The sequence below is a fragment of the Pristis pectinata genome, chromosome 9, assembly GCF_009764475.1.
Source record: "Pristis pectinata isolate sPriPec2 chromosome 9, sPriPec2.1.pri, whole genome shotgun sequence".
Lineage (NCBI taxonomy): Eukaryota > Metazoa > Chordata > Chondrichthyes > Rhinopristiformes > Pristidae > Pristis > Pristis pectinata.
Window position 1 is genome coordinate 98,051,258 of NC_067413.1, and position 27,718 is coordinate 98,078,975.

The window sequence follows — 27,718 nt, forward strand, 5'->3', positions numbered from 1 at the left end:
GAACTGAATGGCTTGTTAGGCCATTTCAGGAGGGCAGTTTTCCAGAGCAATTACGTTGCTCTGGAAAAGGATGGCAGTGCAGTTCAAAACAGATTTCGAACCAGGCGGGCTTTTACAGCAATCTACTAGTTTCAGCAAGATTTAAATTTGTTTCCAGGACTGGAATACTAATACTAATATTGTCCCTTTATACAATTAACAATTACAACCACATGATTTTTTAAAAATGAATATAAAACAGAGCAATTACATTTAGTCCATCCACTATCTAATCCATCTGAAACTCCATCCACCCAATTAGGTTCCAATTGATAAAGAAGTTGTTAATTAAGATTTACCCAATTATTTAATCTAGAATGCCGTACTTCAAACAGTTATTCTCCCCTGCCCTCATTCAAAATTCATGAACAAGGCTCAGCAATTTCCATGAGAAAAACTATAGCCCTTTAGCCAACAGGCTTCTGGAATGATATCTTATTTTAGAAACACAATGGAACATTAAAGTACAGGAGTACAGGGATTTCTCGATTTACAAAAGAGTTGCACTCTTGGAAAACACAAATTCAAGTGAAAATCTGTAAATCAGATAGGCTAATCTCATTAGTTTAAATGTAAAATTTCTGGTTATGTTCTAGAGCTCAAGAAAGTTGAGCAAAACAACTAAAACATATACGCAAATAAAAATCTGAAATAATAAAACTTAAAGGCAATATTATTAACAACTCAATAAAAACATTAATGGTGTACCCATTTAAGGTCCTCACCAAGTGAAATGTACCAGCGCCTGAGGATTCTTTACTGCATGGATATGGAGGGGATTCTTCCTCTTGCAGAAGAATGTAGAACTAAGGGGTCACTGCCCAAAAATAGTGGAGTTGCCCAAGCAAGGCAGGGATGAGGCACAATTTTCTGAAGGTCACAAGTCCCTGGAATCCTTTTCATTAAAGGCAGTGGAAGTACAGTCTTTGAATATTTTTTACAACAGAGTGAGATAGATAAGCAAGATGGTACCACAAGGCAGGAATGCAGAATTGAGGCTACAATGAGATCAGCTGTAACTTTATTGAACTGCAGAGCAGGCCCCTGCACCCAATTTGTACGGTTTTGCCTGTCCAGTTGATGGTGAAGAGGTGTGAGGGAGAGTGGGTACTGGTAATCAATCATGTGGCATATCCAAGCTTGATGGTTTGGAATTGATGATGGGGGTACTTCCTGTAACAGTTCCTCTGGCTGATGAACTGGGCTTAAAAGGTATTATTAACAGAAATCCATTTCCATTTGATTAAAAAAAAACTGCTGGAGGAACTCAGTGGATCAAGGAGAATTTGTGAAGCAAAGGGATAGGCGATGTTTTGTGTCAAGACCCTGCATTGGGATTGCGAGTGGGAGATAGCCAGTATAAAGAAGTGAGAGGGACAGGTGAGGAGGGCCTGGCAGGCAACAGATGGAACCAGGTGAGAAGGGAAATGATGGGAAGATGGAGGGGTGGTGCCAGGAGATAATGGCTGGTGGGTGATAGGTAGAAACAAGGAGAAAAAGGGAGGCAGATGGAGCTGGATTAGGAGAGGGGAGATAGAGAGAGAGGCTAGAAGGTGATAAGTGGAAACACATGAGACAGCAGATGCTGGTAGGCAAGTAAGGGAGGCAATAAGTGGAACCAGAAAAGTGAAGGATGATGTGCAGACAGAACATGTTGGAGGACAGGATAGGAGAACGAGAAGGTGTAGTACGTGGGCTGTAGGGAGATGGAACCAGGTGGGGAGGGAAGAACTAGGAGAGAAAAGAACACAGGGGGCTGTTTTTATTTGTTTTCTGCTCCAAATTCCAACATCTGCAGTCTCTCGTGTCTCCATTATTAAAACTTCTATTGGGAAAGCCTGGAGCAGTTCCCTCTTCCCTTGACCTGAAGGTATATAAAGGCAGGCTCTTCCAAAACAGCCCCATCCATCTACATTAAACACTCATTCAGCAGAGTAGCCATCTTCCTTCATTTTTCACTTCAGCTCCTTGGGACCAGTCTCTGCCACCATGGTATCTGCAATTACTGCCTTCCTCAAGATGAATGTCATGCAGATTTGCATGCTCCTGAAACATTTAAACCAACCATAGCCAGACTTCAACATGTTAGCACCTTGAGGAGATCCATCACTCTCTTCTCATTTTTTTCAAATCTTGCCACAATTAACTCATTTTTTCCTGAATTGTCAAACTCAGGGGCCCATGCCATTAAGTCCAATTCTACACTTGAATCCGTTTTTCCATTCTTTCTATAACACCTTTCCCCAACATAACGTGTGAACCACATCTAGGGGAAATACTTTGGGCACAGAGTTGATTTGCACCACAGTGGCTTCTAAATAAAGAGTAGGTCATGGAGTTGTACAGCATAGAAAAAGTCCCTTCGGCCCACTACATCCATGCCACCCTTTTTGCCCAATTACACTAATCATATTTGCCCACATTAGGCCCGTATCCTTCTATACATTGCCTATTTATGCAAATGTTTAAATGACTCTTAAATGGAGTGATTGTATCTGACTCCAACACCTCCTCTGGCAGTGAGTTCCAGATCACCCACTTGCAAAGGAACTTTCCCCTCAATTCCTCTTTTAAACTCCTTCTAACCTTAATCCAATGCCCTCTTGTTTTTAATACTCTTACCATGGGAATGAGATTCCATCTACCTTTCTATGGCTATCAATTGTATATCTCTATCAGGTCACCCCTCAGCCTCCTTCATTCCAGGGAAAGCAAACCCAGCATATCCAATCTCTCCCCTTTAAAATCCTCCAATCCAGGCAACATCTTGTTAAACCTTTCTGCTCTCTCTCCAGTGCAATCAGATCTTTCCCATTGCGTGGTGACCTGAACTCCACACAATATCCAAGGGCAGTCTAGAACAGTGTTTTGTAAAGGTGCAACATAACATACCAAGTTTTATATTCTATAGCCCAAACTATGAAGGCAAGCATGCCAATGCTTTCTGCACCACCTTATCAACCCTTAAGGAAACCAAGGAGCCCCAAAAGAGCCAACAGTAACACAGCAAAAATTTGCAAATCAAACACTAGTCAATATAGATTTCAAGAGGAAAGGTCATACAATCAACCTTTTTTGAAGTACTAACAGGAATACAGACAACAGTAATGGTAAAACTGAAGTCAAAAGACATCAAAGGGAAAAACATTCCTTGAGTGGTGGAGTAATAGAAAAGGAAGTTGTTTGTGATTGCCGGATGTCAATTATCCCAGCTCATCACTGCAGGCATTCCTCAGAGCACTGACCTAGGCCCAATCACCTTCAGCTGCTTCATCAATAACCTCCAAGTAGGCATATTCACTTGCTCAATTCCATTTCCAACTGCTCAGTAAATGAAGCAGCCTGTGCCTGCGTGCAGCAAGACCTAGACCACAACCAAGCATGGGCTGGCAAGTGGCAAGCAACGTTTGCATCACAAAAATACTGGCAATGACCATCTACTATAAAAAAAGTTTAACTACCTACTTTGACATTGCAACCATCAACCAGAAATTCAATTGGACCAGCCACATAAATATCACAGTTACAAGAGCAGGTCAGAGGTGGATATCCTGTGGTGAGTGTCTCACGTCCTGACACCCTAAAGCCTATGCATCATTTACAAACCACATAGTAGAAGTGTGATGGAATACTCTTCAATTGCCTGGATTAGTGTAGCTCCCAAAACTCAAGGTCAAAACAATCCATGACAAAGCAGCCCATTTGATTGGCACCCCAAACACTCACTCCCTCCACAAAGTGTACTATCTACAAAATGCATGGCAGTTATTTGCCTAGGCTACTTCAACAGCACCTCCCAAACCTGAGATAACTATCACAAGTGCAATAGACAACTCTTGAAGTCACATACCATATTGACCTGGAAATATGCTGCCAGTCCTTCATCACTGCTAGGTTGGAATCAGTTCCTTATTCAGCGTCAGTGTGGGAGTACCTGCATAAGAATGATTCTAGTGGTTCAAGGCAGCAGCTCACTACCACCTTCTCAACAGCAATTAGGGATAAACAACAAAAACTGGTCTTGCCAATTGCACCCAGATCTCAAAAATATATCGAGAAAAAAATGGATGGATTTTCAACATGCCTCTCATAGAATATGATTCAAAATCAAGACCCGTTTGTGTGACGTCAGAACAAGTAACAGAATATGACAGCCAGCTGGCCCTGTAGACAACAGAATAGGCCAAATCAAGACTAACAAAAGCTAAGTAATGGCTTAGGATTCAGAACAGCTATTTAAATTTGTGGATAACATCATATGATACAGTTCAAACAAAAAGGTACACGGCAACAAAACAGATTTCATAAATCTATTGAAGTCAATCTTGCACAATGGTCATTTAATTATAAAAGAACATCAACAGCTAAAATGTGTGGATACTACAACTTTCCAGGAAAGAAAAGGAACTCTCATACTACTTGGAAAAGTGTAGAGGGTACAAGTTCAAGGAACTTGATGTTTACAAATAAGTAAAATACTAAAACTAATGATGCAGCTTAAACAAAGCCACCTAAAACAAGAATAATGGCTCCTGCCCGAGTGTCAACATGAAAGTCACATTAAACATAATGACAAATGAAAAAACTACAGTTGCTGGAAATTCATAATTTAAAATTTCTGTAACTATAAGCCCAGTGAATGATGTATCTGATAACCTTGACAACTTATCCCCTTGACAAGCCTGCCCTCACCCTATGAGAGATACTCCATTTGTCCTATCCATCCTTCCCCACCTTCTCTACAACTTAAAACTCTGCTTTCACCATCACATGGGTTCATTTGGCTTTTCCCTTTTCTTTCTGGATCTCTATCTTCATCTCAGGAGATACGCTAGTTGCATCTATAACAAGCCAACGGACTCCCACAGCTATCTTGGGCTGTGCTATACCTGTCTCCTTTAACAACTCCATTCAATTCATGCAGATCCTCCATTTCCATAATTTTATTTATTTATGGTATTTATTTATTTATTAGTCAAATGTACATCGAAACACTGTGAAATGTGTGTCTTTTTGTGTTACTGAGGATGTGCTGGGGGCAACCCACAAGCGTTGCCACTCTTCCAGCGCCAACGTAGCATGCCCACAGCTCCTAACCTGTATGCCTTTGGAATGCAGGAGGAAATGGGAGCACCCGGAGGAAACCCAGAACATACAAACTCCTTACAGACAACGGTGGAATTGAACGCAGGTCGCTGGTGCTGTAATAGCGCTACGCTAACCACTACACTACCGTGTTCTGCTGACAAGACTTTCCACACAATTGCCTCTAAGACGTCTTCCTTTTTTCTGAACCAAGACTTCCCTCAACCATAGTCGACAGAGTCCTTATCTGTGCCTTGTGTATTCCTGCACCTCTGTTCCCATCTCCTCTCCTCCTGGACCAAGCAAAGACAGAATTCCCCTGTCCCCTGATGTTCATCTTCCACCCTACAAGATACATCTTCTACTTCCCTTTAAGCATTTCCAAGGAACTGTTCTTTTACTTTCCCCAGCTCCACACTTCTGTCCCCACCAATCACCCCCCATCTTATGGCATGACTTTCCCCATGTAACCACAGCAGATTCAACACCCATTCTTTCATCTTTTCCCTGCCAGGTGAAGCAGCGATTCACTTGCATTTCTCCTGATCTAGTGTATTGCATTCAGTGTTCACAATGTGGTCTTCTCTGGACTGGAGAGAGCAAATACAGTTTGGGTGACTGCTTTACACAGCTCTGCATTCAGTTCCAGGAGCAACTCAGTGCTCCCTGTTGGCTGCCATTTTAATTCCCCCATCTCACTTCCACTCTTCTGGCTTCTGGCACTGTTAAAACAAGGTCATTGTAAACTTTAGGAACAGCTTCTGCCTGGGCATGCTACAGCCTTCCAGACTCTATCAAATTCGAGAAATTTGGGAGCTTCACTTTTCACCTCTATGAGAACTGTCCATTTCTACTTAAGAGTCATCCATTGATCCACTGGAGATACTGGATCAGTTTAGCCTTACTTCCCAGTTCTATTTCTCTTTCCACAGATGCTGCCTAAACCGTTAAGCGTTTCCAACATTTGTTTTTATATTAAACAGAACGACACTTGAATACCATGCACAGTTCTGGTTCCCATAGAAAAGGAAGGAGGCTAGCAATTAATAAAAGGATAGTTGATGGAATAGTGTAAGTATAATTTTACCAAGCCTGCCAATATATTTAGTAAATTTGACTTCAACCTAAAGCAACCAAGAGTTTTCTTTAGGGATTTCCATTGCTCTTGGCCTCATTATTCTAATTGAAGGCCATTTATCCAAAATATTACTGGTTCATTTCTCCACAAATGCTGCCTGACCTGTTGAATATTTCAAACAGCTTCAGTTATTTTTATATTTCAGATTTTCAACATTTAGAACTTTTTTTGCTTTAAAGCATTTTCTTTACTAGGAGTCAATAAAATTAACCTTCTGCAACAATACAATGAAAAATATGTGTGCATTTTCATCGTCAACTGAAGGCTAAAAATACATTCCCATTGAAAAGCAGAAGTACTACAGGCACTGGAAACCTTAAACACAACAGAAAATGTTGAAAATACTCAAATCAGTCAGTACCTGTAGGAAAAAAATGTTCAAGAACCAGCTTTTCTTTCCCTTTTTAAGCAACAACAATGAAAAAAGGAAAAAAAAAACTGATGGTCAATGGGATTGGAGGTCATTGATCTGGAATGCTGAGCACCACAAAAAGCACTGGAGGAACTCTGCAGGTCAGGCAGCATTTTTGGAGGGAAATGGATAGTTGATGTTTTGGGTTGAGACCCTTCATCTGGACTATTACAAACTGAAATGTTACCCTTTCCTCTCTCCACTTTCAACATTTTTTTAAAAGCATATTTACCATATAGCTGTGGTCTTAAAACATCACATCATATTAAGTAATATTGTGCAATTGAACATAGAACAGTGCAGCACAAAACAGGCCCTTTGGCCCACAATGTTGTGCCAACATAGCTAATCCCTTCTACTTGCAGAAATCCCATATCCCTCCATTTCCTTCTCATTCATGTGCCCACCCAAGCTGCTCTTAAAAGCCCCCAATGAATTTGCCTCCACCGCCCTATCAGGCAACGCATTCCAGGCATCCACCACTCTGAGTAAAAAAATGTGCCCCTGACGCCTGTTCTAATCCTACCCCCTCTCACCTTAAATGCATGCCCTCTGGTATTGGATTGCTCAATAATGGGAAAAAGATATTGCTTGTCCACCCTATCTATGCCCCTCATAATTCTATACACTTCCAACAGATCACCCCTCAGCCTCCACCTTATTGCATAATGCACAAATCCAAAGTAATATTGCCCACTACCTGCTTTACACAGAAGGGCCATTATTTGGTATGTTTTTTCTAAGCCTTTGAACATGTTATTCTGTAAACACCCTATCTATCTCCAAATATTGATTAATTGGAAACTTTCTGCCGAATCAAACCAGTTTAATCCAAGCAAACCAATTCATTTTTTAAAAGAAAAGCAGACTTAATACACAAAATTACCATTCTATGGCATTACAGGAACACTTATTCTGTGATATGATTCAGAATTTTGCACAACGCAGTCACACTGTAGATACTTTTGCATCTATTGCAAGCCGAAACATCTCATCCACCCGCTTAAGTAAACAACACTGGAAGTATGCTCGAACCCTGATATACATTTGCCGATGCGTTTTAACAAATGTAGATCTACTCTTTAAAGAGATCCCATCTCTAATTGAGAACAGAAGTACAGTACCCTCAATATTTTATTTGGGATGTCTGCTCAACCAAAAATTTTAAATAATTATCAGCAGATTAAATACTTTTCACACATACACAGAATAAATCTTTAAAAGTCTAATAGCTACTTAACAGTTTCTATATGATAGCACTTTATATTCCCAGTCGAACAGTTTTTACCCTCAGGCTTTTTTTTTGCAGGAAGCTGCACAAATAAAAGCAGTCCTGGGTGGCAGAATGGTAAGACAGAAATGGAAGCAGTTTTTCCCAATTGTAACTAAGCCAGTTCAGACTAAAAGACCACAGGTCTTATCCCACATTCAATGGACACATTTTTTTCATGCTGTGAACTTAATGTTTTAAAAATCAGACAAGATATAGTTTCCATAACCAAAATTAATATTTACTTTTTGATAAAGGTAAACTGTCCATTGCCCACCAGAAGTAATCTTCTATCTTTACTGCTGTGGGGAGTCACATACCTCCACTGCAAACTGTGGTGTCCCTTCTCCTTGATGATTCGGTGAAGAGGAGTTACTGCAAAACAACAGCAATTATGAGATGCAGTTCCAAATTCACACATTTTTAAGAAGGAAAAAGATCTTAATATTAAATATCTGTACTGCCCAGGTTTTTAATGGGCGTTTTGATGTGTTAAGCAAAGCAGGACTAATATTTAGATTAAGTCTTAATGCAACAATATTAAATTCTATTGGAATCACTGTACCTGTCAGGAACACTGTAAGCACCAACTTGTCCTGGTGCAAATGCTGGAGTGGTTGAAGGGCTGCTGTTCACATATGCATTATCTGGCCAAGGGGAGCACTGTAGCATCAAGAGAAAAAAAAGAGATTAGGACTTGAAATTCTTAATAAAACTGGGGACAGATGAATTAATTGATGTATTGTGCGTGAGAGGAAAGAATTGATAATTGAACATATTTCCAAATGCAAATGATAAATTGCTGAGGATAGCTAAATGAATAGATCAAATCCCCCGTTTTGGTAGATAACATGAAGAATTGCTACTGCATGACATACAAAAACAAAATGAACTTGGCAGATTCCAAACTATTCATGCACAACACAAACAAAATGCTGCAAACGAAGAATATATATACAAAATGCCCACAATGGTCTGGCTGCATTATCTTAATTTCAATCGCAGTATCTTCCTTCAAACAAACTGAGGCAATGAAAACACTACAATTTAGTATCCAAACAATATGATTTTTGCATCATTTAGCATAGATCCCACAGCACAGGACTGAAACAGTGAACATTCAATTCCTAGTTAAGCTATTATTTTAATCAAGTATCATTTATGTTCCTCAATTTCTGCAGATAGTTGAAAGCAAATTGCCAAAGTGAGAATTTACCCAACTGTGAACAAAAATATGGATGTTCAAGGCAAAATGATTTTAACCCAATATTAGAGACAAATGATTGGCAATATTATAAGATCAGTTAAACTGTACCAACAGCTAGCCACGCAATTATTATTAGGATACATAACCATTCTTTCAGCTTCCCAAAACAGAAAAAAATAATGACGCAGGCTGCCCCAGGATTAGCATGCTGCCTTTCATTTTCATGACCCCTTTTTGAAGTGAATTTGGATATTTCCATCAATGTCACAATATAGAAATGCTCACATCCAAATGATTGGTAAAGGACAACTGTTCCGATGTTGTGATTAAGGGAAATTGCCAGAACAAAGCAAATGCTCCAATCCCCTGTATTTAACTTGGGAATTCAAACAGAAATTTTGCAGCATTCATGAATTTTGCCTTAATGAACAGAAAACTTAAAGCAGAAATCAATAAGATGGATCATTTCAAAAGCTTGGGTATTTAATGTATACTTTCATAAAAAACAAGTCTGCATTTATTTGGTACCCCATGATGTTCCCAATAAGACAAACCACTGCAAAATTCAGTGAATTACTTTTCAGTTACAGTCAATACCACAGAGATATACATGAGTCAATTAGGCATACAGGAATTGCAGACAACAAATGAGATTTAACAGTCAATTTCTTTTTGTTCATACTGGTTGAAAGATGACGCAATAGCCAAGAAATGAGGGAAAATTCCCTGCTGTTCTCCAAACACTGCCATGGAACCTTTTCACATTGACCTACATGGATGAGATTTTAAACTGGTGACTCAAAATACAATACTTCATTGATTATGGCATTATAGTGTCAGGCATGACAACATGCAAAGTCCTGGAATGGGACATGAACATTCAACCACCAAGGAGAGAAAACTACCACCCAAGATCTCTGTTGAACAGAGGAGCAACGTCTCTTCTGAAGAACATAAAATGCTGCACACACCACGATATTCTTCAAAGCAATTTCTCTGCAACACGTTATATCTTAGCCAGAACAAACTGTATCATTCTATAAAGCAAATTTTCAATGGTCACTATAGGCTCCATCCAATTCAGCTAAAGAAAACAATTTCAAAATGATTGGAGCAGATTTCTTTTCTTCCTTTTCCCTTATATGGTCCATTTTCTTCCCAACACAATTCCCTAATCCCACAAACAGGAAAGCTACTCCACAAAGCAAATGAAAGCATCTTTACAGATACAGCAGATCCCAACCAGACTTTTCTCCTCATACCTCAACTCTATTCCATCTCCCCTTGTCCAGTTCCCTTCCCACCTACATCCAAGACACCTCTCATGCCCTTCAACATTTTGACAACTTCCAATTCCCTGGCCCCCACTGCCTAAAAGAATAAAAGAGCAGCTCATATTCTGCTTGGTTAGTCTACAACCCAATGGTATCAACATTAAAGTTTCCAGCTTCAGGTAATCCACATGCCCTGTGCTCCTTTCTTTCCCTCTGGTCCACCCCACTACCCCTTCCGCCCTTTGCCACCTGGTTCCATCTGTCTATCACCTACACATCCCATACCTTCTGGTTCTGCTATTCCCTTCCCAACTGGTTCTACTTGTCCTTCATCCTTCCCTTATCTGGTTCCACTTATCAGATTCCAGCATCTACATCCTCTTGTGTCTCCACTTATCACCATCCAGCCTCCATCTCTACCTCCACCCCTCCCACTGCCCCACCTGGATCCATCTGTCCATCATCTCCCTCCTTAGCTGATTCCACCTACCGCCTGCTAGCCCTTGCCTTAAACCTCCCTCTTTATACTGGCTATGTCCCCTCTATACGCTCAGTCCCAATGCAGAGTCTTGACCCGAAACGTCGATTATCCCTTTGCTTCCACAGATGCTGCTTGACCCACTAAGTTCCTCCAGCAATTTGTTTTTTGCTTTTGCTCCAGATTCCAGCACCTGCAGTCTTACATCTCCAGACTCTTTTTTCCTCCCAGTGTTATGTGAAAAACAAAGCAATCCTGAGCTAAAGATTATCTGGCTGAAGTGCTGAGGACATTGTTAGCTACAAATATCATTCATTTTAAACTCTATCTGGAACTTGATGCCAGGGAGGTGGTGGAGTCAGATACAATCACTATGTTTAAGAGATATTAAGACAGGCACTTAAATGGGTAAGGCAGAGAAGAACATAGAACTAATTCCGGCAAAGGGGATTGGTGCAGCTAGGCAAAAAAGTCAGCATGGATACGGTGGGCCAAAGGGCCAATTTCTGTGTTGTATAACTCTATGAGTTTATAACCCAACAAGGACCGTCAGTGCTTTATTATGATAATGGCATAATGAGGAATTGTCTCTTCAATTATGGTACGTTTGATTTTGTGCAGATTTGTCATTTGTTTTTGGTTCCACATTAAATCAGAAGTTGAAAGCTAAGATAATGCAGCTTAAAAAGGATAGCTATGGGGAACTCAAAATTCATTTTCTATATCGATATTAACTTGCCTGGAATTCTCTCAATTAGGCCTCCGGAACACCAATTAAAATGAAGTATGCTCAAGCAATTGTACTTCCAACAACCATTTAAAACGGACCTGAGAAATGGCCAAAGCTGTTCAACTTAGGCTCCCAGCCCGACAGGACATGCAATTCCACAAGCGATTCTAAGTCATGGGTCATAAATCACCATTGTTTGATCACTTTACTCTGCTCAATCATTTGCCTTGCTTTCAGTCTCCCAATTAACAACTTGATTTCTTTATCTCCCACAAGATAACCTTTTTTTTAAGAAAGGAGCTCAAGTATCTTTTTAATGACCTGCTTTTAAATGCAATGCCAATTAACTATGGCCAGAATTTGAACTATATCAGTTCACAGTAATGTTTGAAATTTTAAAATATTTTTCCTCTGTGTCTTTCTACAATTTAAGTTTTCATTCTCATTTGTCTTTCTAATCTGCATTGATTACAATTCTTCACTCCACCAGTGAACCCATTTCTTTTCTTGACCTTAAAATTTCAGGTACCCAACTGTCCAGTTTCACATTTTCAGGGTGAAACTTCAGGCTGCAGAGTGCTAGAAAATTAATTTAGTGCACAATGAAGGCCAACACCAGCCAAATTTGAACCACTGGGCCAGAACATGTTTGCAAAATAACAGGAAGACTAATGACACTTGACTTCATTTCTAGGTAAACTGAGGCCAAGGAGCAACTGCACAGTTAAGTGCAAACATCATAAGGTGCCATTTAAATTACATCACTTTCCCATTACCTTTATGAAAACTAATGCTTTGTCTCTTTTTTGCAAACTTGCTAATTAAACTCAAAGAAAATGTCATCACAAGCAAACGTACCTTTACACAGTAAGTGTTAAAGACTATCAATTGATTACTCTTGCATCAAAAATTAATTATATGTGAAATCTCATTCCTTCAACTGTGAATTTCTGTAGGAAATGGGAAATGTTTTTACTTTCTCTTTTGTCCCTCTTCTCTCCTGTCTCTCTTTTTTGTCGAATTGGGATTAAATTTATCCCCTTTAATGCACTCTCCATCTCAGGGCTTTTCTTTAAATACTAATTTTCAGTCACCAGTAAGGCCACAGTTATTGCCCATTCCGAATTGCCTCTGAAAAGTTGGTTGTAAGTCACCTTCCTGAACTGCTGTTGTCCTGTTGGGTTGCTGGATTGCCTTGTTCGCTCAGGTATCAATTAGCCTTTCATTTCCTTGCTGTCTGCTGTCTTATCAGCTGATAATTTTAGCAAATCTGAGCAAAACTGCTTAGGATACAGGAGCAAGCCTAGTGGCAGACTGCCCTGCAAACAATGAGCTCCAGTTGCACATTCCTCTGACTCGGTGTTCTGAAGTAGACATTTATTTAATTTTGAGAAACCACAAGTACGTTCAAGCTTCTGCATGCTTAAAGGAAACCAAATGTGAACTTAATTCCTAAAAAAATACCAGACACCTTTTGTCCTTTAAGCAGTATTATTTTGAAGTTCTGTTCCAAGTTCTGAAAACTCTGCAAAAAGGTTTGACTTTGAATAGTGTGACACGAACATTGTTAGGTTTCCCAACTACCTCAGGCTGGAACACACATGCTTCTACTTTTTTAAAAAAATTCCCTTCACGTGTGATGACTGCAAGCCAGGGAGCGACCTGGAAAGTGACAATATTTCTACTACCCATTACTTGTTACCTCAAGAACTTCAGGAATCAGCCATCTATCGAGAGAGACTAGAGTCACACGCAAGACAGGAATTTTGTGAAACAGTGAAAACTACTGCTGTTGGCTCAAACTCTGGCACAAACTCTGTTCAATTTAATTTCCTACATTGGCATCTGAGTTTATTGCCCGCAGGTGTAACTTGTGGAATAAATATCAAGCTAACATATCCCACATCTAAAACCGTGAGCTTCTAAAAGAACTTTGCAAACAGACCAAAAATGTTAATTGTAGATACTTAAAATAATGCTTTGTGTCAAAAATGATTTCAAACCTGGAGTTTGCAGTCAAGCAAGTTTTAAATTCTCAATGAAAAGAGAATATGGAACAAATTACACAAATACTTCCCAAATTAACAAGCATCCCTCCAAGAGTATTTCCAAAATCTTTGCATCTGTGCAAAAGACATTTCAGCTACCCTGGGGTAGAAAAGGATTAACAGCGCAAACAGCTAACAGCATTTGAAAAGGCAAGAAAGATAAAAGGCAAAAAAAAGCAAAAAAAAAACCCAAGTTGAACAAATTCTTCACAACGAATTGGAAGTTTGAAATAATCTACTATTCACTTGTTAAATTATGCAAAATGTTTCAGTAATTTAGGCCACAAAAACCAAAGTATATATTAATCTCAATACAGATGGTTTTGGGGGTGTTGGGGGGTGGGATATTAATACCATGTTAAAGAGTTCAATAAATCCTCAACAGTAATTTCCCCCTGAACATTTTTATCTCAACTGTTGTTACAAACTGTCTGCCAATTTGAACACTTAAAATATGAAAATTAAGACTATTCAAATTAAATATAACAAACTAGATACATTTTTGTGGCCTTTGAGGAATTAAGAGCTTCTGTATCAGGTGTTAGATTTAGGAGAGGTAAGGACGTTAAGTTGAAAATTTTGCATTAAAACATCCAAAGTAAGTCCTTTCACAGTTAAATGTTACATGACGGTAAAGCGTAATCCTATATCTAACACTTTGATTGTATTCTTGCACAAGCGGTCTTGTACAACAAAAAGGTAAGCAGAAGTCCTTACACTGCCTCGCTTTGCCAGAGAATCACCGCAGTCTGCTGGCAAAGTCCGCTTGGTGGACTTTTTCTGCTCATGTTCAAGTGCATCTTCAATAATAGGCTCAAGCCTCATCTGGACAGACACCAAAGACTAGGATCAATTTATACAGTACATCATGAGCACAACACCTAGCAGTGTAAGCATTTCTTTAACATGAACAAATGTTTTAAATTCAATTCTCATATGGAAAAAAGAATCCTTCTAGACCTTCAACTTACGCTTTAGAAGCCATGAATCAAATCTCCCATTATCTCTTGTCTACAACTGACACGGAATTCCAGTTTCAATGGAAGAAATACCATTTTGCCTATATCTGGCTTTACACTGGCATAATTAAATGTAAGTGCACCTCAAAAAATCCAGACATCCTGAACATCCACTTAAAATGAAAAATTAAGACATACACTAAGTTTACAGATTTAACTTAAAAACTTCATGTCTAGGTTCTAAAGACATTAACAAGATTTCAGAAATGGCCAGATTCAAGTTATATTGCACATTTGTTCGAACAGTTGCAACCTTTTGTGCCAGTATTAAAAGCCTTGGAATAATAAAATACCTCACAATCAGTGATAAAAATGCATACTTTCTTCCACATACAATGCTGGAGTTAAATGTATATTTGTATAACTTGCAGAAAACAAATCTCACCCATAAAGGAAACTCACATTTCAATTACATGAGAAATGCTACCACTCTTGGTTTAAATAATTTGTAATCCCTGCATGATTTTTTTTAATATATACATCACTTAGTCACATATCACCTAACTAGGTAGCAAAGAGTTCTAACCTTAATATTTCTATGCTGCTAGATGTACACCTTATCAGTTTCTTACCTCCCTGAAAGAACTTCCCTTGCATGATGTTCACCTAGAAGCCAAACTAATTGGTGCAATTCAACACACTAAGGTTTAATTCAGAGCTCTAGGCCTCAAAAATCACTAGGGTTCTTTTTCCAGTTTTTTTTTATATACAGGCTTCCTAAGGATCCGCTTTACTCTACTTAGCTAGATAAAATTCCACTAGAACACAGTGGTGAGGACCATTAATATAGCTATAGGCCATCATCTCAAATCTGTACACCGAGTCCTCAACATCCATGATGGGGGTGTGAACTTCCTGCAGTTAACAAAAGCTGCAAATACTACTAAGATCCTCTACTTTGTAACCAATGCAGCCCCCAAACAAACACGCATTAATAAATACATTAAAATGTTTAAATATTTAAAAGGAAACATTAGCTAACAAACTCCGATAATCTATTATCTGACTATTCAGAAGTCCACACGGTTCCACATAGGGCTCATCAGGTAATGTCTGACGTACTCCCTTTCCACTTAGTAGGGCCTGGTTCATGCATATATTTTAACTTACCTAGGTCTCTGGAAAATTTATCATACTGTGTAATATCTAAAAAAATGAATTAAATGAGTGTTGAAGTATTGATTGAAATTAACATCCAATAGTTCAGAAAATCTGCCAACCCAGCGAAGTCCAGAGCATGCTAGATTATCAGAGTTTAAATGTACTTCCACTGAAACTAACAAATAGAAATGATTTTGACATCACAAGGTGCAACTGTGTAAACGGCTCTCTATTAGAGCAGCACCCAGCAGGGAGCCACTTGACACAAGTAATCTGGAAACTGATCACAGTATTCATCCATCGGTAATTGAGTCCTCTATGTATATATGCATGTAGATATATTTGCCAGCAAAAAATTCATGATGGAGCCTGCAGCTGACTGTAAGTTCACAGATCTGTGGATAAAGAGGACCGCGTGTACTGCCAATACAAAAAGGTACTGGGCATCAAAGCTGAAGGGAACATGCACAAATTTAGCAATCTGATTCTATTGTGCCAGAAGCCTGGTAGTTCATCTTTTATTCACCACTGTAGCTTCTTCAAAACAATTCCAAGTACACAACCATTAAATACCTACCAAGGCTACCAGTATAGACATTTTTTTAATTGGTTAAAACACAAGTGGAGATGGAGATCTAGAAATATTTCTTGGTTCACCCATTCAAAAATACTCTTACAAGCCAAGATGGAAGCTAGACTGAACTCCCAGTTTCAGAATCTTTAATTTCAAAGCCACATGCTTACAAGACACTTTAACTTGAATAACCTTGAAATAATCACAAAAGCATAATATTGAAAGTTTTCAGAATGGAACATGCAAAATCAGCCCGAGCAGTAAGAAATTCTTAAGTATTCCAAGAGGATTCCCTCATACTTCACACAACACTGACAACTGGAACACAGTCCCTGCACCTGCTGAAATGCAAGCTTTAGTAATTAATCAAATCCAAATTGGAAAGTTCTGTCACCCTTAAATTACATACAGTACATCACCTTGCATGAAACAAGGTGATTCATATGACTTTTATTCGCGTGAAGAAATGGATTTTCCCATTCCAGTAGCTTTGATAATCTAGTCATCCCTCCAAATCCCAAATCAATAAATGCTAGAAAGAAAGTAAACTACACTGTATTTAACTAACATCAAGTATGCAAACCTTCAGCCCCATAGACTGAAAAATTCTGAAATGACTCAGTGTCTTAACTAATGCTAATTAGCAAGGCCAATTCCTCCCAATAGCTCCAAAACAGTTGAGTAAATCCTGTCAAAACTGATATATTTCAGTACAGCCACACAGATGAACATATTTGTAGGGTTCAGATTGGTCACCTTTTAATACCAGTGACATCACAGGAATTCAATTAGAACAAATCTGACACTGCTATCCTGAAATAGACAGCATTGAAGGTTATTTGCACTGTCATACATTTAAGATGAAGGGAAAAATAGTGTAATTACAGAGAGTGAAAAAAATTCCCAAATACAAATCAGTGAAGTGAAATGAAAATTGGCAAATGAGGACATATGGGGTGAACAAATGAGGAAAAAACAAAAAGATACATGTGTCAGGACTGTGTCACTGGAGTTAGAAACACTATAGTAAAAATGGTGCAAATTGAATTATCTTCCCCACCCCCCAAAAAAACTGGCTTTCAACAAAATAGCAAAAGTCATCAGTATATCAGCATACCAAAATTTAGTACAATTGCAAAATGTACTTTTAACACCAAAAGTAGGTGCTCCAGTGATCAGAATAAGGAGATTAACACAGGAGACTTTTGGTCCATTTATGGGATAATGCCATGCAGAAAGGATTTTAATGTCTATTCAGGGTTCAGCAATAGGTGTGGGGTCAGGAAATAAATGTATACAATTAATGAATGTCCAATGAATAAAGTAGAAAAGGAGAGCAATTAGTGTGTGAATATTGACTGTTCACTGAAGTACACTGGCAATGTGAAGCTATTATAACCAAGTTATTTTTCCATGCAGGAGGCTGAATGTCAGGGCACTTAGCTTCAGGTCAAAGCAAGTTATTTTAATCCCACGTTGGGTACAGTGTTTTCCTGAAAGAAACGTATCACCTTGCAAAAACAAATTAGTGGACCAACAAAGATCAGTAAACAACTAAAGGGCAGCTGTAGAAATTATAGCTTCAAGTTGTGAACAGACACACCAGGTATTCATAAGCATAAGAAGATCATGACTGAATTTATGTCATGTTGCATTAGAAGGTCTAACCCAGAATGACAATTTGATTTTTTAATGGTTTTCCAAGGGTTTTCGTTTAAACATGTCCAAAAACTTGAATGCACAAGACATACTTTAAAGTAGAACATGCCCTAAACAATTTGAAATACACTAAAAATGGCTGTCCTTGCTGAGAAACGAAACTGTTTTTGGGTGGGGAGAATTCAACCAGACTTTCCATTACATTGTGATTATCTGCTGAAAGGTACAATGGTTCAGCATCAGCTACAGTGACTTTCACATTAAATGAGTGAACAGCTAATTGTGCAAGGCATCACAAATTTCCACTAATAATATTATTAATCTGCACCTGCAGACGAGGGGAATTTTAACTTGAAAAAGGGATCTTGGAGTACTTTTGAGATGACCGCAAAATGATGCCCAAGATTGAGAAAGATAGCATATGCAATAAGTCCTTTTACCAATGTGAAGAAAAGCTCAGCATAGCATGAACCTAATTACAAAATGATCCTGAAAAGTCCATCTTGGAATAGGATAAAATATCTTTCAGATAAAAATAAATCATCTACTTCTAGACAACAATGGTTCTTGCAAAACTGGGAAAAGGAACTCCAATCCAGATGTAATACTAAAGGATTAGATTGTGAGGAAAGGCAAAATCTTTGATATATATGCTCAATTTTTGGAACTTCCAGTAGTATTCACAGAAAGAGTAAGCAGCACATAATAAAATGTTTTTTTTGACCTTTTGTACATGAGCTAATTACATTCCCATTCTTGGTTAGGACTTGCTACATTCTTCAGAGCAATGAAATCAAAGAACTTTGAAGATCTGAAAAAAGTTGCATGAAATGGAGGTGGTGAAATAAAATAAAGCAACATGGTAACAGCAACAATGCATTTTTGGAATACTTTCAGAAAAGACAATTGTGGGTTCTGTATAACTCAGACCATCAGAATTATGGACGCTTTGTTTATCCCAAATTTAAGAGAAAATGCATTTGCACTACCTGCATTCTTACTGTTCCTCCTTAACCTATACTTTCCTGTATTTTACCTCAGTCAAGATAGTTGTTTCATATGAAGGCTGATACTTTTCTTTCTCTTGAGGTGTGCGTTTCTCCATTTTTTCTCTGTCTGTTTTCTGTTTTCTGTCTGCTCCTTTTGGCTAGAAAAACAGAAAAACTGAAATCCTGTAACTGAAAATTGAGGTAGAGAACTTACACAGCTACGTGTTAATAATGATCCCGAAGTTCCAGTTATCCCATTTACTCAGTCACAAAGAGATAGAGCACAGAAACAGGCCCTTCAGCCCACCAAGTCCACGCTGACCATCAACCATCTATTTCCACTAACTCGGCTTTAATCCAACTTTTTATTCTTCTCACATTCCCATCAACTCTCCCCAGATTCTGCCACTCACCTACACACTAGGGGTGATTTACAGTAGCCAATTAACCCTCCATCCCGCACGTCTTTGGGATGTAGGTGGAAGCACCCAGAGGAAACCCACGCAGTCACAGGCAAAACCTGCAAACTCCACAAAGATAGCGGGGCAGGTCAGGATTGAATACAGGTCTCTCGTGCCTTGAGGCAGCGGTTCTACCAGTTGCATTACTGGGCTGCCCAAATACTCTGGGATCAAATAAGCCAGTACAGAACTGAACAATTCAAAAGTGATGTCAAATTTAAACATTAGTCAGCTCTGAATGAACTAATCTAAATTCAGATGTAGCAGGAATATAACAATAGATCTCAGTTTTAGGAAGTAAATAAATTAGTTCAGGTTACAATCCTGCCTTTTTTTTAATAAAAGAAAATGATCCTTATTTCAGGGGACTCAGATTTAACGTGCCTCTTCCCAGAGTCAAGCAGGCTACCAAAGTTTACTGTGAACTTGCTCATTAAATATATTTTAGGAGGAGGCCTAATGCCAGTGCCCAGCTACAGTCACATTTGACAGACTGGAGAAAGTGAAAAATTGTCAAGGTGCTGAAGAAGAAAAAACATCCAAATATCAAAAAAAGAGCCCCACAAAAAGCTATCACAATACAAGATGACTGAGTTTCCATAATACATGCACCACAGAGCTTCAGGGCATTGGAGGTAGATTCTTATCTTGTATGATTATTTGTTCTAATGTCAACATAACAAAGATCAAAAGAAAATCAAAATGAAGTCTTGGGCTACGAAAGAAGGGTTTTCAGCCTCATTACATTTCCACTTCACTGAAAAATGTCACCTTGGAAATAAACAGGATGCCAATCACCACAAAACATTTGATTACAGCAGATGCACAGAACTCACTGCAGTCAGTGAAAACTTTGAAAGACACATTTTCACAGCAGGCATTCCACTGCAAATTTGTTAGCAAGGGCCAGAATTGGACCCACATTTACCTAGGCTAGATAGAGGGCCAATTTCACTGGTCCTCCCCACCCTCGAGTTGTGCAGAGGGGTGGGAAGGAAGATTGGGTGCCAGACAGCAGAAGTTCTTCTCCTGTACCATTCTGACAATCTTTGACAAAAAGCAAAGATGGGAGTGGAGCTGGTAAATCTGTCTAATATTAAGCAGTAAAATCTGCCCAGGGACATTTAAAAACAAATAAAATTGAAGTCAAAAATATTGTGCAGATGACGTTAACTTAAAATGCTGGGAAATGATTTAAACTAAAGCAAAATAATGAGGAAAAACTCACCTTTCCAATTGCTTCTTAACTTCCAAGCTTAGAATTCCTTTTGGAATCAATGGAATCTCATATCTCATGCCAGCATTGATTAGTACAGGATCCAAGAGATAATCCCTCCCCCAACATGGACCCCGCCTCTGTCCTCAATGTAAAATCTAACAATGGAACGTAGAAAAAGATTCAGCTACCCTCTGCCTCCCACCCATTCCATCTATCAGCAAGTTCTGGACTTTCAGCCCAGAACTTGTTTCAGTTCATGATTGGACTTTTAGTGGCTCCCTTCTGAATTGCAGAGCAAGTCAGAAAGATTCAGACCAATACATATACACTAGGAAATAAGAATTTATGTTTCAAATTGTATCACCAAGGCTTCTGAGTTCTCAACACTTTGGATTTATAAACATTTGTGCAAATTATCATTTGACAAATGTACTTACTTTGCATTGTGGAGTGCAAGAAAATTAAATCACCAGCTGTATCATCTTCAAGATGCAGCAAAAGAAGTGGCACCTTAAATGTAAAAAATCTATAGACAATACCTTAAAAACTTTTATTTGGCAGCTGGCTGAATGAAGATGGTCTGTGTACTCTCCAGTTTCATTTTGCTTGAATGTGTCTATCTGAATCCTGAATGGAACCCCCTTCTCACCCCCATGCTTTCTGGGAGTAAATTCTGTGCTAATGCAATGTACCTGAAAGTAAAATCATAAGTTCTAGGTTTAAAACCATACTATAAAAATAATCACACCACCACAAACTGTAGATAGAGCATTTTATACATTTAGTGGATAAATTACAGCTAGCAACAGCGAAACTAGTCTAACTACACAGGTAATGTTTTTCTTTGTGTACTCTCAAACATTATTCACGAAACAATAAGGTACTATCAGACATAAAACTTAGACTTCCAATAACAGATCACTAATCTTATGTGTACCCTGACAAACTGTTACACCATTATATACACCTAATCACAACTCCTAAAACAGAAAGCTAATATCTCCACAAACCTGAATAAAAGCAGAAGTGCGTTTAGCTGGGTCCCATAAGAATTCAATAGTATTCAATTGAGCTGGATTAGTTCTGGGGTCAATAATTCCAACTGACATTGGGATATCTATATTAAAAAAAATATTTGTCACAAATCCAACATCAACATACAATGAAAACGATGTATCAGCATTCAGCCATAAAGAACAAGACATACTCTTTCACCTCTAAATCATGAAAGATATAATGATGGAAATTGTCTGAAGTCCCAATGTCAGATAAAAGATTCTTCACAGGCCAAGGATTATTTCTCTTCATGTATGTTTAACCCTCTGAGCCATCTAGGAACTACCTTTTCTTCCATCATTAAATAATGTTGAGCCCTAGTCAATACTTCAGCAAAGTTATTATAAGAATTAATTAAGACAACTACCTAGAGACACAGTGGGAAAGAGATGAATTGCATTGGGTATATATTCATTCAAAGAGATGGAACAGTACCATCTCCCTTCTTTGCATCAGACACCACAGCCTCATTGAGCAACATTTTGAAAACATTCACATTGCGAAGCTGGATCAGAGCGTATTATTAGAGTAAATCAAATACCTCCCAACAACTACAAGCTCACATCTGAAACAGAAAAATAGTGCAAGGTCCAGATTCAGATTAGTTTATTGTCATATATACCAGGGTGCAATGAAATCCCTTGCTCGCATGAAGCTTGCAGAGTAAACAGTATACACGGTAATAATAAATATAACAATAAATACAAGGATGAGCACAAAAGAATGATGCATAGATAGTAGCGTAGTGTGAATTAATGCAAAATGAAACACGAGTGACAATAACGGAATAACAAGAGAGGTAGAATTAAGAGTCCAAGAACACGCCAGCACCACCGAGGAGGGGATGTAAAGGAGGTGATTGGTGAAGTCTGATAGTGGAGAAGAAGCTGGTCATCTGGTCTTTCAAGCTCCTGTATCTTCTCCCACAAGGTAGAAGAGAGAAAAGGGAATGGCCAGGGTGGCAGGCATCCTTGACGATACTATTAGCCTTCCTGATGCAACACACCATGCAGATGGACTGGATAGATGAAAGTGACAATCCTGTGACGGACTGGAAAGTATTCACCACTCTCCGCAGGTTCCGTCGGTCCAAAGCAGAGCAGATGCCATACTGGCTGAGATGTAATCTGTCAGAATACTTTCTATCTGCAGAAGTTCCAGAGGATCCTCGTGAGCAAGCTGAATCTTCTCAGACACCAAGTACATACAATGATGCGCTTTCTTGATTACGATATGGATGCCAAGGAACTTGAAGCCATCGATCATCTCTACAGCAGCTCCATTGACAAGGATAGGGTTGTGTTCACCCTCTCCCCACCTGCACCCATGCCCCGTTCATTTCCTTCGATCAACAACAGCTCTTGCGTCTTACTGACGTTAAGGGCTAGGTTACTGTTCTATACTCTTTCCTTGTACTCTGTATCATTGTTAGTTGTTGATCTGGCCTAAAACAGTGGTGTCATTGGCGAACTTGAGTTGGTAATGTATCTGGCCACACACTCATGGGCATACAGGGAATAGAGTAAGGGACTGAGCACACAACCCTGGGGAGCATCAATGTTAAACATCAGGGTGGATGAAATGTTATGACCAATTCTAACCGACTGAGGTCTGCCGATCAGAAAGTCTAAAAGTCAGTTACAGATGGGACCTGCAATCTCCTGATTTCAGCTTATAGCCTGTGATGATACTCAGGCCCTGCCACAGTCACCTGGCATCCAGGAAGCTAGGGAAGTGATTGCTGCGCCTTTGGCAACTATCTTTGTGTCCTCACTGGCCACAGGAGTAGTGTCAGATGATTGGAGGGTGGCAAATGGTGTTCCTTTGTTTAAGAAAGGGAGTAGGGATAACCCTGGGAATTACAGACCAGTGAGTCTTACTTCAGTGGTGGGCAAATTACTGGAGAAGATTCTTAGAGACAGGATTTCTGGGCATTTATAGAAGCATAGGCTGATTAGGGACAGTCAGCATGGCTTTGTGAGGGGCAGGTCGTGCCTCACAAACCTGATTGAATTCTTTGAGGATGAGACAAAGCACATTGATGAAAGTAGAGCAGTGAATGTGGTGTACGTGGTGTAAGGCATTTGATAAGGTTCCTCACGGAAGGCTCATTCAGAAAGTCAGGAGGCATGGGATCTAGGGAAACTTGGCTGTGTGGATTCAGAATTGGCTCGCCCATAGAAGACAGAGGGTGGTGGTAGATGGAGCGTATTCTGCCTGGAGGTCAGGGACCAGTGGTGTTCCACAGGGATCTGTTCACAAGATCACAAGACAAAGGAGCAGAAGTAGGCCGTTCGGCCCATCGAGTCTGCTCCATGAGCTAAACTAATACTATTCCTATCTAGCCCTGATTTCCAGCCTTATCCCCAAATCCCTTGATACCTTGACTAATTAGATACCTATCAATCTTCTCCTTAAACACCCCCAATGATTGGGCCTCCACAGCAGTACATGGCAAAGAATTCCATAATTTTACTACCCTCTGGCTAAAGAAATTTCTCCTCATTTCTGTTTTAAACCAGTACCCTCTAATTCTAAGATTGTGCCCTCTAGTCCTGGACTCACCCACCAGGGGAAACAGCTTAACCACATCTACTCTGTCCAGTCTTTTTAAACATTCTCAATGTTTCTAAGAGGTTCCCTCTCATTCTTCTGTACTCCAATGAATACAGCCCAAGAGCCGACAAACGCTCATCATAAGTAAGCCCTTTCGTTCCGGGAATCATCCTCGAAAATCTTTTCTGAACCCTCTCCAACATTAGTACATCCTTCCTAAGATAAGGGGCCCAAAACTGCGCACAGTACTCCAAATGAGCCCTCACCAGTGCCCCATAGAGCCTCATCAACACTTCCTTACTTTTATACCTCTCAAAGCGAATGCTATGTTGGCATTCATTTTCTTTAGCACCGATCCGACCTGGTGGTTAACCTTTAGGGTGTCCTGCACGAGTACCCCCAAGTCCCTTTGTACTTCTGTACTTTGAATTTTCTCCCCATCCAGATAATAATCTGCCCGTTTATTTCTTTTTCCAAAGAATGTCCAAACAGAACATTTCTCAACATTGAATCTCATCTGCCATTTCTTTGCCCATTCTCCTAAACTATCTAAGTCTCTCTGCAACCTTCCTATTTCTTCAATACTCCCTACTCCTCCACCTATCTTGGTGTCGTCTGCAAACTTAGCCACAAAACCATTTACTCCATCATCCAAATCATTAATGTAAAAAGAAGCGGCCCCAACACCGACCCCTGCGGAACACCACTAGTAACTGGTAGCCAACCAGAACAGGATCCCTTTATTCCCACCCTTTGCTTTCTGCCTATCAGCCAATGCCCTAGCCATTCCAATATCCTACCTGTAATTCCATGAGCTCTCATCTCATTAATCAGCTTCTTGTGCGGCACCTTGTCAAAGGCCTCTTGAAAGTCTAAATACACAACATCCACAGCCTCTCCCTTATCCACCCTACCTGAGATTTCTTCAAAACACTCCAATAGGTTGGTCAGGCAGGATCTTCCCTTCACAAAACCATGCTGGCTTGGGCCCATCTTGCCTCGCACCTCCAGGTATTCCATAACCTCATCCTTCAGGATCGATTCCAATAACTTTCCCACCACCGATGTCAGACTAATAGGCAATTTCCTTTATGCTGCCTCCCACCCTTCTTATACAGTGGAACTACATTTGCGACCTTCCAGTCCTCCGGAACCATGCCGGAGTCTATTGATTCCTGGAAAATGATCACCAATGCCTCCGCAATCTCTGAAGCCACCTCCTTCAGAACTCGGGGGTGCACCTCATCTGGTCCGGGAGATTTATCTGTCTTTAGTCCATTTAGCTTCCCGAGCACCTTCTCTCTAGTAATTTTAACTGAATTCAGTTCTATCCCGAGAACCCTGACTATCCAGTAATATTGCTGATGTCCTCCACAGTGAAGACCAATGCAAAATACTCATTTAGTTCCTCTGCCATCTCTCTGTTATCCATTATAATCTCTCCCGCACTGTTTTCAATTGGTCCTATATCAACCCGTGTCTCTCTTTTACTCTTCATATATTTTAAAAAAACTCTTGGTATCTGTTCCGGGACCCCTGCTCTTTGTGATTTTCATAAATGACTTAGATGAGGATGTGGAAGGGTGGGTTAGTAAGTTTGCTGATGATACAAAAGTTGGCGGTGTAGTGGATAGTGTAGAAGGTTGCTGTAGATTACAACAGGACATTGATAGAATGCAGACCTGGGCTCAGAAGTGGCAGATGAAGTTCAACCCGGATAAGTGTGAAGTGATACACTTCAGGAGATCAAATTTGAAGGCAGAATACAAGGTTAATGGCAGGACTCTTAGTGTGGAGGAACAGAGAGATCTTGGGGTCCATGTCCATAGATCCCTAAAGGTTGCCGCGCAGGTCGATAGGGTTGTTAAGAAGGCGTATGGAGTGTTGGCCTTCATTAGTCGGGGTATTGAGTTCAAAGGCCACGAGGTGATGCTGCAGCTCTATAGAACTCTGGTTAGACCACACTTGGAGTATTGTGTTCAGTTCTGATTGCCTCACTATAGGAGGGATGTGGAAGCTTTAGAGAGGGTGCAGAGAAGATTTACCAGGATGTTGCCTGGATTGGAGAGCATGACTTGTAAGGATAGGTTGAGCAAGCTACGGCTTTTCTCTTTGGAGAGGATGAGAGGTGACTTGATAGAGCTGTACAAGATGATAAGAGGCATAGATCGAGTGGACTGTCAGAGACTTTTTCCCAGGGCAACAATGGCTAACACGAGAGGACATAATTTTAAGATGATTGGAGGAAGATATACAGTGGCATGCAAAAGTTTGGGCACCCCTGTCAAAATTTCTGTTACTGTGAATAGCTAAGTGAGTAAAAGATGACCTGATTTCCAAAAGGCATAAAGTTAAAGATGACACATTTCTTTAATATTTTAAGCAAGATTACTTTTTTATTTCCATCTTTTACAGTTTCAAAATAATAAAAAAGGAAAAGGGCCCGAAGTAAAAGTTTGGGCACCCTGTATGGTCAGTACTTAGTAACACCCCCTTTGGCAAGTATCACAGCTTGAAAACACCTCTGTAGCCAGCTAAGAGTCTTGTTTGGGGTATTTTCACCCATTCTTTCTTGCAAAAGGCTTCTAGTTCTGCGAGATTCTTGTGCCGTCTTGCATGCACTGCTCTTTTGAGGTCTATCCACAGATTTTCGAATGATATGTAGGTCAAGGAACTGTGAGGGCCATGGCAAAATCTTCAGCTTGTGCCTCTTGAGATAGTCCATTGTGGATTTTGAGGTGTATTCAGGATCGTTATCCTGTTGTAGAAGCCATCCTCTCTTCAGCTTCAGATTATTTTTTTTTAAACAGACGGTGTGATGTTTGCTTCCAGAATTTGCTGGTATTTAATTGAATTCATTCTTCCCTTTACCAGTGAAATGTTTCCTGTGCCACTGGCTGCAACGCAAGCCCAAAGCATGATCGATCCACCCCTGTGCTTAACAATTGGAGAGGTGTTCTTTTCATGAAATTCTGCACCCTTTTTTCTCCAAACATACCTTTGCTCATTGTGGCCAAAAAGTTCTATTTTAACTTCAACAGTCCACAGGACTTGTTTCCAAAATGCATCAGGCTTGTTTAGATGTTCCTTTGCAAACTTCTGACACTGAATTTTGCGGTGAGGACGCAGGAAAGGTTTCCTTCTGATGACTCTTCCATGAAAGTCATATTTGTGCAGGTGTTGCTGCACAGTAGAACAGTGCACCACCACTCCAGAGTCTGCTAAATCTTCCTGAAGGTCTTTTGCAGTCAAACGGGGGTTTTGATTTGCCTTTCTAGCAATCCTACGAGCAGTTTTTTTGGAAAGTTTTCTTGGTCTTCCAGACCTCAACTTGACCTCCACCGTTCCTGTTAACTGCCATTTCTTAATTACATTACGAATTGAGGGAACAGCTACCTGAAAA

The 27,718-nt window shown here is 39.7% G+C and overlaps 1 protein-coding gene across 2 annotated transcripts in view; it reads right to left on the minus strand.

Moving 5' to 3' along the window:
* Nucleotides 1-27,718, minus strand: part of LOC127574184 (upstream-binding protein 1-like) — a 78,630-nt gene that overhangs the window by 23,501 nt on the left and 27,411 nt on the right. Inside the window, exons 5-10 of one of the 2 annotated variants that reach the window (XM_052022971.1) lie at nt 21,714-21,820; nt 21,243-21,395; nt 19,071-19,181; nt 14,399-14,506; nt 8,510-8,607; nt 8,265-8,319 (exon numbers count right to left, since the gene is read on the minus strand). In XM_052022971.1, the coding sequence (XP_051878931.1) occupies nt 8,265-8,319; nt 8,510-8,607; nt 14,399-14,506; nt 19,071-19,181; nt 21,243-21,395; nt 21,714-21,820 (632 nt within the window). The remainder of the gene's footprint in view (nt 1-8,264; nt 8,320-8,509; nt 8,608-14,398; nt 14,507-19,070; nt 19,182-21,242; nt 21,396-21,713; nt 21,821-27,718) is intronic. The other variant, XM_052022972.1, reaches the window with a different exon arrangement.